Below are 13,793 nucleotides of genomic sequence, written 5' to 3' on the forward strand. Positions count from 1 at the left end.
GGTTGCTTTCTTTCACAGTTGCCTTTATTATTTTAATATTTGGCGTATGTGTTAGATGAGCACCAAGAAGCTCCTGCAGAGCCTGTGCTTGGCACTGGACGCGGACATGCCAAGAGGCAGGTCCTGTCCCACACAGCCCCAAAGGGATGGTCCTGTTTGGCAGAGGCTCTTTGTGGACCCAGCTTAATGCATGAACCATTCCGTTCAAGGCCGGGATGGGAAGTTCAGCAGACAGGCAACGTTTGCAGGCTTGATGTCCAAGAAAACCGATGTTAAGTGCTGAGTATGGTGAGAGGTGGGGTGGGGAGGGCAACCAAATAGGTACTTGTTACATCAGCACACATGCAGGGCTTTTTAGCCTGAATTTTGCAGGTTTTGTGCATATGCCTGATTCTTGTTCCTAATATCTTCTTCTTCCTAAAAAGCTTCTTAACTTCTGGATACCACCAGCTCATGTGGCAGCAATGTTTTCAATGCCTGCCATCTACATTAGCATGTTTGAATCCAGAGTGTGCTTTTGAAGCAAGTCTCCTGATCATACCGATTTACTGTGCCTTTGCTTGAATCATGGACCAGTCTGGGAGCGCATGGACTGGGGGCTCCCTTCCAGGGAACCTAAAGCAGTGACGTCCCCCAGACCAGCTCACATGAACTCTGGCCACCACCATGCAAGCAGCAGTCCAAAGGACACTATTACAGCTAGCCCAAAGCACCCCTGCTTCACTGAAACACCTTTGGTGTGGAGACGGGGTCTTCAACACCATCTGAATTACTCCAGAAAGCCACTCCTCCAGGGCCACTACGCAGAACCAAGCGCATGTCGGCTTGTTGCCCACAGGAGACTTCAGGCCAGGGGGGAGAGGAAGAAGGCTCGGGCTTGGAGAGGAGCCCTGCCCCTCCAAGCAGGATGGACATAACTCGCTCTGGCCACAGGGTGCAACAGCCACAAACCTATCTATCTGTAGGCACAGCTAACAAAACTAGCGTAGGTGTAGCCAAAGGCTAGTAAAAGCACTCGGAAGTTTGGTAACAATATGAAGTCAGGCAGAAAAGGAGACCTCCATGATTTCACTGAGGGCAAGAGCTAGTATGAGCTCAAACCTGATTATACCTCAAAGAACTACAGGAGAGATGCTCTAACAGCAAAAAATATAAAATAATAACAACAACAATAATAATAATAATAAAATTTAAAACATATATATTTATATACATATATATTAACATTTATATAATATATAAGATATTACCGGGGTTCTCCTTTCATAGGACTGCTTCTTGTATTATAAATAAAGCAGAAACTCCTCTCTCTCGTTGCTCCATAAGCCATTTGGTTGTTGTCTGATGGGCATGACTGCAAAAATGAGGAGGCAGCAGGGCTCCGAAGTAAAGGCAGCACCAAAGATATGAAATTATCTTTCCTCTCCTCTCCTGCTTTTATTCATGATAGTGTCATCTCTTTTACCTATGAGGTGTGAATAGAGATGAAGACATCACTAAGTGCAGTCTTATGGCTGCAGTAGCCAGAGGGTCAGACCAGAATGATACTGAAACCGTCACTCCTGCCTGCCCTTAGAAGTTTCCAAACTACACAATTCTGGGGAGGTTAATTCAAAGAGCAAGCAGATTTTCGCATGCTTGCAGATGCCATTAAAAAAGCATTGAAGAAATTAAAAGCAATCCCTTCTCTTCTAGCATTAATATACAAATAATAGAAAAACTTGCCAGTCCACTGGATAAATGTCACAGGTATATACATTTTAAAGGATCTAGGAAGCCCCTGTCACCATAATGCCTAAAACCTTAACGGCTCGATTACAGCTCTTGATCTCAAGGAAACGGCAGACATCATAAGGAAGACTGACTGCTTTGCGCTGGCTTTCACCTGGAGCTCAATGCAGCCAGAACCAGTGCCCCAAGGACCCATCGCTGTGCCCGTGCCCATGTCCAGCAGCGCTGTGGCGGCTCCTTCCACGTTTCCATGCAGGGATCTCTAGGGCTAATCAACCATTGCCACTGCACCCAAGTTAATATGCCCACATTGTGCTTAACTGTGTAACGTGAGAGTTGGGAATGCAACCGGAACCTGAAAGCTTTTACTTTTGTTTTAATATGTGTATATAACTTCGGTATTTCAGTCCCAGAGGATTTGCCTTTCTGTCTGTGGTTAAGATCGTGGTGTTTCCTCACACAGATCACTGGAATTTCAGCATTTTCAGGTATCTTCCCAGAACTAAGAACTCGTGACATTACTTTATAAGCAAGGGGGGAAAGCAGTGGTTTGAAGTGGACTTCAGTTCTTCCAGATCAAAGACCGTGTCTTCCGATGTGTCTCTACAGTGCCCAATGGTGCCTGGGTCAGACTGGGACTTGTGGTGGTTACTGTCACAACAAAAGCAACTGTGGTGGTGCATGGGACAGAACTGATATATTTTGCTATTTTTATGTGTTCTATATCTAACTAGCGCATTTTCTTTGCAAACCAATTCGTTTCCTGTTTACATACCAAATTCCCTATAGCGTGTTTGCTGCCCCATGTCACGGCTGTCATTATCCCTGGTGAAGAGGACTGTACTGCTCTCACTTTGGAGTTTGTCAACAGCATTCATGACCAGAAAAGCTCTTTGTGGGACTGTGAAGTGTGCCTTCTCCCTTCTGCTCCAGCTGGAGAAAGCACACTGCTGTCCTAGGGTCATCCAGCTCTAGCAGCCTGGCAACCAGCAACAGAAGCTGGAAACCAAAACTAGGTCTCCTGTCCCACCTCTCCCAGGGGTGTTAGCGGACCATCAGGAAGAGCTCCCCAAAATACTTCAGCAAACAGGCATCATTCAGTTGGCTGCTCCTTAGCTGACACCTAGCCTTGTAGGAAATTCATCGAAGTACAAACAAAATCATACATGTATTTATTCACAAAATGAATTTCTAAAAAGCAACAATGTTTCAGTGTATTTATTATTTTTTCCAGATAGCCTGCTATTGTTTTGCTACTGAGAAACACACCTTCAAACATTGGATTCCTTCAATTTCAGAAGCACAACTACATTTATTATATTTGGTACCGTGCAAGGCACTTTTAATTTGTATTCTTACTGAGCTAGATTTTTGTCTGAGACCAAACACGAGTTCTTTGTTTAAAAGCTGTTAATGCCTAGACTGAGATACTAGCTTTGTAATTCTAACAGGATGTCATATAGTCTCTTTCTTTGAGCAGCTTTGAGTACAGCCCACCTTTTAAAAAGGGAGGAACAAATTCACTGTTGGCCCAGAAGGGTGCTGTCATTACTTGCAGTCGTGGAACAGAATTTGTTCTACTGGTGCTTAGCTCAATAATTCCACTTCATCCTACCATGCTAGGCTTTCTTCTTATGCCTGACTGGATAAAAAAAAAAAAAAAATGTTATCCAAAGCTGCATAATTTCGAGGTTTTAAAATAACTTTAAAAAGTTACATTGAATTATACGTTACCTATATATATGTTAAAAATGGATGGGAACAGGAGTGCCTGCTCTTCTGGTGTGGTACTGATACAAAGTCTAGCAATCAACTGTTCTTTGCCACTAAGCCCTACATTCGGTATTTTCGGGTAATATAATACTAAAGAACAGTTGATGCACCTTATCCTGAAGCACTTAATAAACTAGAGTCAACAGATGTGAAATTTGAGGAAGCACTCAGGGAAATCTAGGGACTTCCCTGAAAATTAGGATTTATGGACTATAATCCCATTGATGATAACTGAATGATAAAACCCACATTGTTTGCATTTGTAACAATTCTTGAGTGATTTCATTGTTCTCAAAGAAAAAAAAAAGCTGCTTTTGTTCATTGTTGATACAAAGTCACTCTTGTTGTTGCAGACCAGGCACTTCCTACTTTACCTGGGTATTTTTATCCACAGTACTTTGCTGTGTTTGAGAGATAAGCCCTTACTCCAGACTCCGAATCACACTTCCCCCTCAAATTTGGGCAATGTCTGATCCAGATCGGGATCCAAACTTTCTAGTTTGGGCCTGCCTTTCATTGTGGTAAATCAACAGTCGGGAAATCTAAACAATCTGTTCATGTTGAAATTTTGGTTTTTTTTAATCTTACTTCCTTTCTAGCAAACAACAGAGGTTTATTTTCTTCTCTTCAGGACAGAAAACTGTTTACTCTATGACCTTATTTTTTAAGCTGCTACTTCATTTGCAGGGGGAAGTCCTAATGACCTTGCTCACCACGCAGCCTGGGAGCTTATCAATCAGTACAGGGTTTGGCAGGAAGGCAAGAAAGCTCTCCTGCAACCAGATCTATTACCAGAGATCCCCCTGCCTGGGCACAAGTGTCTCACGGCCAGTGACCTCCTGTACTTACACACACTTTTTATTGCTAGGTGTAACTGCAGTCTAAAGACTCAAAATTAGTTCATAAATTAATTTTCTTCATTCTTTTTTTGTTCAGTTCTATACGTGTCCATGATTAATTTAATTTTAAATATATCTTTAACACCTACCTACATTTTAATCGACACTAAATAGTCTGAACGTAATGCACGGTAGGTTGAAATGCGATCACAAACCCAGATTTTTCCTTTCCGTTACCTTTGCAGCTTAGAAAACGCTCACAGGCATTTCATTCTGCCCTGATATCAACAGAAATCTTTCCACTGACTGCAGCAGACGAGGATCTGACCCTAAACTAGGTAACTGGGCCTGTACCACGGGGTCTGCTTATTCCGCTAGATTGTCTGAATGGTAAATTTTTAAAACTGTGCTGAAATATGCCTCAATAAACCCAAAGCAGAGCCTTAGAAAATACCATGCTGGTGTTGCAGCTCTGCCAGGAGGAACTGGTCTGTTCCCTGGTAGGAAAGGAGGTCTTGCTCTTTCTCCCTCCACCATGAAGACGAGTGAAGGCCTTCCTCCTGTGTCTCATCGTTGGCTCTTCTGGCACACCCAAAACCCAGCGATCCATTTGACACTCGGGAACCCTCATGACAGATATGATTAGACAGACCTAGTCGATCAAAACGGAAGAAGAAAGTGAATTTCACTAAACCTGTGCAATCATTCAAATGACGTGCTAGAAAAGCCTCTTCTTGTATCAAACAGGTTTGCTACCAGTGCAAAGGCAGAGCTGTATTCCCCAGCCCTACCGCTGGAAATGCATTTTACGCACCTTTATGTTGTTACCAGTGCACAGCTGCGGCAAGATGTGCCATTTTCTAAATTCCAGCTAGTCCGCTTGCAGAAATGCGATCATCAGCGATCGTACATTTCTGAAGAAATCCAATCAGTTCTTACAGCCCAGTTGGCGTTTATGGCACTGTCAATTAGAAAATAAACAAAATCCCTTAATGACAGAAGAGGGCAAATTTTGATACTGGAAGCGCAGAGAAATAATAAATCTGTCAAAGGCATTTCCACAACATCATTTTTCAGAGCAGAGCGGCTCTTAAAAAAAAAAAAAGTAAAAATCTTACAAAATATTGCCATGCTGTAAGCAATAGTTCAAGTTATTTGTGATGTTTTGAGCCATTCCTGCTGCCAGAGAGAGCACGACGGTCCCAAGGGTGGGATCCAGACCCACTGCCCCTGCCCCATCACCACCCCGAGTCCCGGAGACAATCGCTGTCTGCGGAAAGGGATATCGAAATATCCTCCAAAGTATTGTGATACCTCAGCATTTCATCAATTGGTGTTTCACGGGCACAAGGGAAAAGGACTGGCACCCCATGCTTTCAGGGAAGCTTGCTGGTGGCTCCCAAGAGGTTTATGGGGGGCTCGGCCCTTCCTGGAGGTTGAAGCACCGAGGGCGGCCCGGGCTTCTTGTTTTTTGGGGTAAATCGCCCACACTCCGGGCACCAGACTCCTAACGCCGGCGGCTTCCCGCAGGGCCCAGTTTAGGAGAGGCCACACCAACCTCCCGGGGCACGGCGCCCCAAACGCCCGGGTCAAGGGCCGGGACGGTCCCGGGGCGAGGGAAGGGGGAGGAGGGGGAGGCCAGGCCTCGCCGGGGGCCCGGAAACGCCGCCCGCGGGGCCTGGGGCCGGCCCGCCGGGTGGGCGGAGGGGGGCGGCGGCAGGGCCGGGCCGGCGGGCGCTGCCCCGCCGCGCTGAGGGGAGCCTGGACGGCGGCGAGTCGGGGCTGGGCGGCGAACCGACCCCCCCCCGCCTCCTCCTGCTGCTGCCGGGGAGCAGCGCGGAGCGGGGCGGCCCCTCGGCACGGCACGGCACGGCACGGCACGGCGGGGCGGGCGGGAAGCGGCGCGGCGGCGGCGGTAGGACCCGGCGGCCGCTCCCCGGAGGATGTGAGCGAGCGCCGCGGAGACGCGTGTGGGACGAGCCCGAGCCCGGCCCCGGCTGCGGGAGCTCGGCCCGGTGGCGCGGGGGGGAAGGCGGCGGCGGCTGCGGGGGGGCTGCTACGCGAGGCGAGGGGCGGCCTCCCCCTCCCGGCCGGAGGCAGGGCGGCGGCTGCGGGGGCGAGGCGGAGCGGCGGGGAAGGGAGGCCGGCAGCCGGAGCGGGCGTGTGAGCCCCATGGGCCGAGCGCCTGCGAGAGGGGGAGGAGGAGCCGCCCCGCCGCCCGCCGCCCGGGGATGGTGAGGAGGCGGCGGCTGCCGGGAGCCCAGTGAGGCCTTCGCTCGGCACCCGCCGGAGAGCCCGCCTCGCTAGCCTCCCCCTTCCCCCCCGCTCGCTCGCTGGCTCGCTCCCCCCTTCCCTCCCCTTCCCCTGCCTCCCTCCCCGGCTCCCTTCCCCTGCCGCTGCCACCCTCCCATCACCTCCTCCCCGGGCTCCAGCCATGTAAGTGACCCGCTCCCCCGGCTGGGAAGGGCTGGGGGAAGGAAGCGACGGGGCCGGGGCCTGCTCCGCTCGGCCGCGCCGTGCCCGCCGCATTGTGCCGGGCCGGGAGGGGAGGGGAAGGGAAGGGGGGCGGCCGCCCTCCTCCTTCCACGGGCGGCGGCCGCTGACCCGCCTAGGCCGCGGCGGCGGGCGGGGGGCTGCCTCGCTGCCCCCCCCCCGCCAGAGCACGGCCGGGCTGCGGCGGCCGGGCGGGGTGGGTGAGGGGGGCCGGGCTGCGGGCGGCCCCCGGCCGGCGTCCTGCCGGCGGGCCCGGGGCGGGCAGGAAGCTGTTGGCTCCTCCGGGGTGCGGTGGATGAGAGGGCGGCGGGGCGGGGGGCTCGCTCTCCGGCGGCCCTCGGGCCTGCCCCGGCCCCCTCGGAGCCGCGGCCCTCCAGCGCCGGGCTGGGGCCGCCCGGGACCTGCCCGAGCATCCCCTAGGGAAACGGGGGTGGCGGCGGGGGTATTTCTAAAACTGCGGCAGATAAAGTCGCCAAGCGTGTGTCGTCCCGTCCCCCCCCCGCCTCTCCTGCACCCACCCCCTTTCCCCCCCTTGTCTTCTGTAGCCGCGTTGTTCAGCCCAGCTCCGCTTTGCGGACCACTAAGTGTTTGCCGACGGGGGTGTGATTATCTCCGTGGGCATTTGGCGTGTGTAGGTGGCTGTGCAGCGCTTGTGGACTTGATCTGTATTTTTTTCTTTTTTTTTTTTTTTTTTGCAGTCGTGTTTTGCAGAGCTGTAGGGAGCTGTCTGCAGTTTCCCCCCCCCTCCGCTCCCCCAGGTGAAATTCTGCAGTTGCCGAAATGTTCTTGGAGACTTCTAGGACTTTTGCTTCTGTTTCTTTATTAAACACAAAATTATAATCAAGTATATGAACGTAGTGGGACTTTTAATATATTTTACTGACAGTACGCTGCTGATGCCGTTGCAGCTTGCACCTTATTGGTATCCCCCCCTCCTCCCATCCCCCTGGGGAGAGTGCTTAGCTGTTTTTCTTCTTGCTTCGTTTTCCTACCACCTCTAACATATAAGAAGCAAATCCCTGATTTGCTCTTGTTTGTTTTATTTATATCACAGGAGGGATGTACATTTCAAAATACAATTATAAAGGGGAGTTACTAACACTTAATTCAGAAGAATATTTGTTTACAGGTAAATAAATTTGACGTACTGCATGATTAGTAATTACTTTTATGTAGTAGTTAATTTCCTGATGACAGCCACAACATTTGTCTGAGTTAACAGATTTAACGACACTGTGGAACTACCTTTGATTTTTTTAAATAGGAGGGGTTTTGTTGTGTGTGATGTTTATAGAACTGTTTTTGGTGTGCAGCAGTGGTAAATCAAATTTAAGAATTGATCCAATGTCCACAAGTAACTTGTAGCTCCAGCATTCACTTGCTGGCTTATAAAAATGTCCTGTAAGTGATTATATTAAGAATTAAATAGGTTCACGACTGACTTGATTTGTTTGGGGACAGAACAAAACTTCTGTTATAAAGACTTTAAAATGGAATTTGACTAAATGCATCTCAAATTGGTACAGAAGTTCTAAGCAGCACAGTTCTTAAATTATATGAGCATAAACTGTAAAAGGAGTTGTTCTTGTGTGGGAACATAAAGAGGATTTTGTCTGGGCCCTGTCTTTGACAGAGAGGGCATGAAGAAGTCTCTTTTTTGCCATCACTCAGTTTTGAAATAGGCAGCTTAGTTTGTCCTATCAAACTATAGTCGTGGTTGCAGCTGGATGTCGTAACTCTGGCCCCTCACCTGGGCAGTGTTAACCTCCTGTCTATTGATCAGCAAAGGCAGGAGAGCACAAGCATTTCGAATTACAGTTTTGTAAGCTTAGATCAGGATAACAGATCGAAAGAAAAGTAGATGTGGCTTTAAGGATTTAAATTTTCTTTTCCACTTGCGATTTTCCCTATAGCTCTTAGTTTCAGAGAAGCCTTTCTGAACCTTGTGGTAAGCTGCACGTGCTGCCATGAAATACCAGTTTAGATGTGGTGTCATTCGACACAGAACATATGGTAGCAAATACTGGTGACCACACCTAACTCAAGGCCCACAATGCGTTTTTGTAAAGTAAGCTAAGATGCTGGAACAACCTGGTCCTTCTAAGCTTTCTTGAAAGCTGTCTGCCCAGATTTGGTAACTGGGTCATGGGGCGAAGCTACTGCTGTGTGCTTAGAGGGCCTTGAGCGCGTTGGAACCGCTGCCGCTCCTACGAAACACCCAAGGCAGGATTTGCATAATGCAGGAGATGTACTTCACTGGTCAAAGCCTGGTGGGGACACCTTTCCGTATGCTCCACTTGAAATGCTGGCTGGAGCCCAACTTTGTTGTGTCTGTGCTGTTCAGGTGTGCAGTCAGCTGTGAGCTCACGCTGGCATCTGGGATCTACTGTGGGAAGAAAGCTTAGGTTGCTTATGTTATCCCATGTAATGGGCCTAAACACATACCCCTCTGCACCCTTCTAATTCCAGTGTGTCTCATCTGCTTTTCTGACAGTGTCATGTGTGCAGGGGCAGCTGGACCCTTTTTTGCCTGGTCCTGCTGTTGTGCATCATAAGAACACGTAAGGATATGTAGTACATTAGGGCTCAGGGTGTCCTGGAGCATCACGACTGTGCCACAGTGGGCATCGGTAAGTGGTGGTGTGATGGGCAGAGTGTTAGTCCAGGAGATGCTTTGCTGTAACCTGCTTTCTGATCTGGGCTAACTAGTGCAGGCTGGAAGCCTGGATGCAGTCTAACATGCCAGGTGAGGCAGCAGCAGGACCAAGGTTGGTGGGTCTGATCCTCCTTCAGTCTCTTGCTTACTCTCCCTTGTAGACAAGGTAATTACCATGGATGCGCTGCTCCTGTAAGTTTAGGTTTCAGCTTCAGCATTACGGAAGAATTCCGTTTCTTTCTGCTCTGCTTTAGGGTGTGAGTAAAAAGAATATAAAATTCCATCTTGGAAAGAGGGCAAGGAGGACAGATTCATCTCTTGATCTTGTAGAGACAGAAGAAGGTGGGCATAATAAGTAGAAGAGAGTGAGAGAAGGAACTTTAACACAACTCTCCTAAATACAGAAGAGACGGTTCTGCTCCACCTTCTGTTGAACGGTTGGTTTGATTGACTCCTTAAAGCAGGTTTCGCTGTTGCAGTGCCTAGGGAAGTGAGTTATCTCATTATTTATGAAGAAGTTAAAAACCTTTAAGGAATTAATATATGCGTAAAACCAGCATCACCGTGATATGATGCTAATGTCATGCCGTTCATGATTTACTGCACTTCAGCCACGTGAGGAATACTTTGGTATTGAAAAAGGTATTACAGAGATGCATATTGAAAAACAAGCAAACAGAAGGCTAAGAGAAGGAGTTGTTTAGCTTTTGACAGTATTCAGTCATGTGCAGACACAGGCTGGAGGAGCCAGGTCATACTTACCTCAGATGCCCTCTGTTCACTGGGAACCATTCCTAGATGGCCGTAAATGAGGACTGTAATCATTCCCTTTTTTTTTTTTTTTTCCTTTTCCACTCTAAGGATTTTATGGAAAAGGAACTTTCTCTGGTTTATGCATCTTCAGTAGCACGTTGACCTGTAGTTAACTGGTTCTTCTATTCCAAGAAATTACTCTTATTTACTGCCACTGTCTTCAATAGCGTCTTTTACTAAAATAGATGTATTAGGCACAGTTTGAATGTGTGTTTTAAAATATACCAGATAGAGTGGGTTTGCTTCTGTTGGAGCTGTGTCTATGGGCATCTTGTTGGGCAGTGAGAAGGGATTCCCAGCTCTTCACACTGTGAAGAAAAATTAACTTTAGTTCCCCCTTATAAAATAAGTGCCCTGGGTTAGCTGATGGAAGGACTGAGGTGGAGCCCATGCTGCAGGTTAGTGTCAGGGAATATCTAGTGTTAGCCCGCTTCATTGTGCCGTGCCACCCAATCTTCTGTGCATGGCTCCTTTATAATATTCCCTACCCCTTTCACCACCCCTTTCTCTCCCCTTGAAGGAGACAGGCAGGTAAAGACACTTCCCTGGTAGCAGGGCTGCAGTAACAGGTGGGGAACGTTTCTTGGGTAGAAACTGTAGTGAAAAGGCAGTCCAAACTTTTTTGGACACCACAGAGAGTTGAAAAAGTAGTTCCTCTGAACTTTGAATTTCTTTGTTGATCTGCTTTTTTTGGGCTGTATTGTCATTCAAATTCAGATTATGAGATGACAGTTTAGCCGATGACAAGCAGGAGGCTGCCAAGTGGTAATCTTGGCAAGCGTTAACCCAGGAAAACCTGGAGTGAGTTAGCTGCAGATTGCAGAATTTTGGGCCTTCGTGCTTTTTTTCTGTTTTTAATAATAGGATTGTCCTTTCTACAGGCTAGTTTGGCTTGTAGCTTCCTTTTTTTGTGTATGGTTATCTAAAAGGATATTGATTGTTCAATGCAGCTAAATCATTGAGTTCAAGATGCAGAGGTAGTTCGCACAGTCCCTGAGTTCTGTTATGGCAGAACGTTAAGAAGTGTTAACTTTCACGCCTGGGTGTTGCATTTCCAGACGTAAGCTGCGATAATCTTAGGGGTTTTGTTCAACACTCTGCAAATCGCTTGATGCTTAAATGAAGCCTCTAAACAAGGTCTAGTCTCCTCTTGACATCAACAACTAAGTCTAGCTCGTATGACTATTGTACATGCAATTTTGAAAGGAGAACAAAAGCCTGCCATGTTAGTCAAGTTCTATCCTTGTTGCTCTGGAGCTGAAGGAGTCTGTTCCAAGGTAACTCTGGCAACTGTGGGTTACAGGTCTGTATTCTGCAGCATATGGTGTTCTCATATTTATTTATGAAATTAAGGAATTCTTAACATGTCTCTTGTTCCAATGTCGTTTTTTTGTGTGTTTTCCCTTCCTCAGGCAAATGATTTATCTATTTCTTGGAGTTGATAATTATAACCGGTGAGATACAGCAGACTTGTAATTTGGAAACACCCACCCTCTCCCCCCTTGTTTCTGGGGAAAAACTAGGAAATAAAATGTTACTGGAAAAGTTGAGGAATAGTGATAAACAGTGAAAGTTCATACGCAAAGTATCAGGGGAGTGACCTCCTTTCTCCCAGTCCGTTTCTGCTGGCAGTGATGGAGCTTGCTCAAATTTGACCTCCTTGCTTTGAAGGCTGCCCATTTCAGAGCACTGGTGATGTACGGTACAGAGCCCTCTGTCCCTGCTGGGGTTTCAGTTCTAGGTTGGATTCATTTTAACCACCTGTTTCTTCCATCCAGGATTGTTGTCTTAGTGAGTTATGGGGAATTAGTTGCTTTTTAATCTAGTTTCTGATGGATGGCTATCACCTGCATGTTCAGAGATAATTGATGCACACGTGCCAAATGCATGCAGAGACAGTATGTGTTTGTTAGGTGGAAATGTGATGTCTCTGTGGTTGGAGAGAAACTGCAGTGCAAGCCAGGTCTTTGGTGGCAGGTTACAAATGCTGCTGGGTTTTGTTTTATTAAACTTCTTGGTTACTGCTGGGAATTTGTCACCAATTACGTTTTTTGATCACCCAAGTAATACCAAAATGAATGGCGGTATGGACACTTCAGAGAGCACAGGAGTCGTTAAAGAAAAACAAACATGGAACATTTGTACCAAAAGCAGAAAAATAATCAGATTCAATTTAGAAAAATAATAAAAGCTAATGCATTTGGGAAGAGATTACTTTCAATGAGGGAGAGAAATGCGAGGCACATTTCTGTGGTAGTCAGCCATGAGCTAGACACATTTTCAATAAGATAACGGCGATTTTGAGCTATTTAGATAGGGACTCCATCTCATAAAACAGAGGGGTAAAAATCCTAAATTGTGCTTAGGCGTATTTCATTGCAAGAAAGGCAGCAGCAAACTGCAGTGCTTTCAAGGAAGAGCAATAAAATTGTTCAGGGTGCTATAAGGGCTGATTTAGGATAACAGAAAGGTACGTGAGCTCATCTGAGATTCTTTGTATACCTCTAGGAGAGGTAGGAGTTATAAATATCAAAGGTAGAGAAGACACTTTTTGGGGAGTCAAGGAGATCTGAGCAGGATTAATAGGATGATGCCGAAGGTAGAAAAGTCTGAAGCAGAGTATTGTGAATTTTTACTGTCAGAGGTTTATCTCTAAGATGCACTGTATGCTATTGATAGACTGCTATACATCAGGCTCTAAAGAAACCTTCCAGAAGAGGTTCTGGAAGTCTCCTTACCAGGAAATGTTTAGAACTGGACTTCGTGAAATCTCAGAATTTTTGTTGTTGTGGAGAGTGAGGTGTTGGAGAAATGGAGGTCTACTGGGCAAGGTCTTGCATCCACCTCTAATCCAGACAGCATCTGGTGACGACGTGAGTCTCCCCACGATCAGCCTGCTCAGTGAAGAAGCAGGGCTTTAGCAAGCATGTATTTTGGCACCTCTGTCTGCCAAGATGTAGAAATCCTTGTGAAGAGCTAAGCCCTTGTTTAGCATTTGTAATAATAATAATAAATACCCAAACCATCAACCTAGCAGTGAAAGCTACTCCCTGTCGTATCCCTTACTGTACATATGTGACATGCTTTAAAATGATGGCGTGCTCTTCTTTTGACCCTTTTAGAAATAGCCGAGAAGAAGAAAAACGGGAAAAAACACCCCATCCCTTTTGTGGAGCCTTCTGCGGGAGTTCAGGAATTTCAACAGAGTGATCTTTCGGCATAAACTGGTTTTTCAAGAGACATTCCTGCCATTATGAATGAAGTAGCAATAGTGAAGGAAGGGTGGCTTCACAAACGAGGTAAGTGTCTGTTCCCTCCAGGACAGCAGCTTGACTTTCTCTCTCGCGGTGAGCTGCCTTTAGCAGCAGTGTATCTTCGAATAGTTTGTTATTTTCCCGTTCACCCTGATGGGAAATGGCATATAAGGAGTGTGTGTGACTTTCTCTCAAGTTTGAGAAAACACACTTGTAAGGGGTTTTCTTTGGGTG

The 13,793-nt window shown here is 47.1% G+C and overlaps 1 protein-coding gene and 1 long non-coding RNA gene across 14 annotated transcripts in view; one reads left to right on the forward strand and one right to left on the reverse strand.

Annotated features, from left to right (window-relative positions):
* Nucleotides 1-2,882: 2,882 nt before the first annotated feature.
* LOC141742187 (uncharacterized) lies at nucleotides 2,883-5,640 on the reverse strand. Its single transcript, XR_012586622.1, has 3 exons — nucleotides 5,158-5,640; nucleotides 4,798-4,995; nucleotides 2,883-3,373 (listed from the first exon to the last, which is right to left on the reverse strand). It is a non-coding gene; the product is annotated as an uncharacterized LOC141742187 (long non-coding RNA).
* A 349-nt stretch (nucleotides 5,641-5,989) lies between these two features.
* The window catches only part of AKT1 (AKT serine/threonine kinase 1), an 86,099-nt gene continuing 78,295 nt past the window's right edge, over nucleotides 5,990-13,793 (forward strand). For 4 of the 13 annotated variants that reach the window (XR_012586619.1, XR_012586620.1, XR_012586621.1 and 1 more), the window contains exons 1-2: nucleotides 6,309-6,779; nucleotides 13,428-13,604. Coding sequence is in view for 5 of the 13 variants with exons in the window: in XM_074583826.1 (XP_074439927.1) it covers nucleotides 13,559-13,604 (46 nt within the window). In the remaining 8 variants the exon portion in view is untranslated. Of the gene's footprint in view, nucleotides 6,289-6,308; nucleotides 6,780-7,534; nucleotides 7,595-7,890; nucleotides 7,966-13,427; nucleotides 13,605-13,793 lie in introns of those variants that run through there. The other 9 variants (XM_074583823.1, XM_074583830.1, XM_074583822.1 and 6 more) reach the window with 9 other exon arrangements.

The sequence above is a fragment of the Larus michahellis genome, chromosome 4 (assembly GCF_964199755.1).
Source record: "Larus michahellis chromosome 4, bLarMic1.1, whole genome shotgun sequence".
In the NCBI taxonomy this organism is placed as follows: Eukaryota; Metazoa; Chordata; class Aves; order Charadriiformes; family Laridae; genus Larus; species Larus michahellis.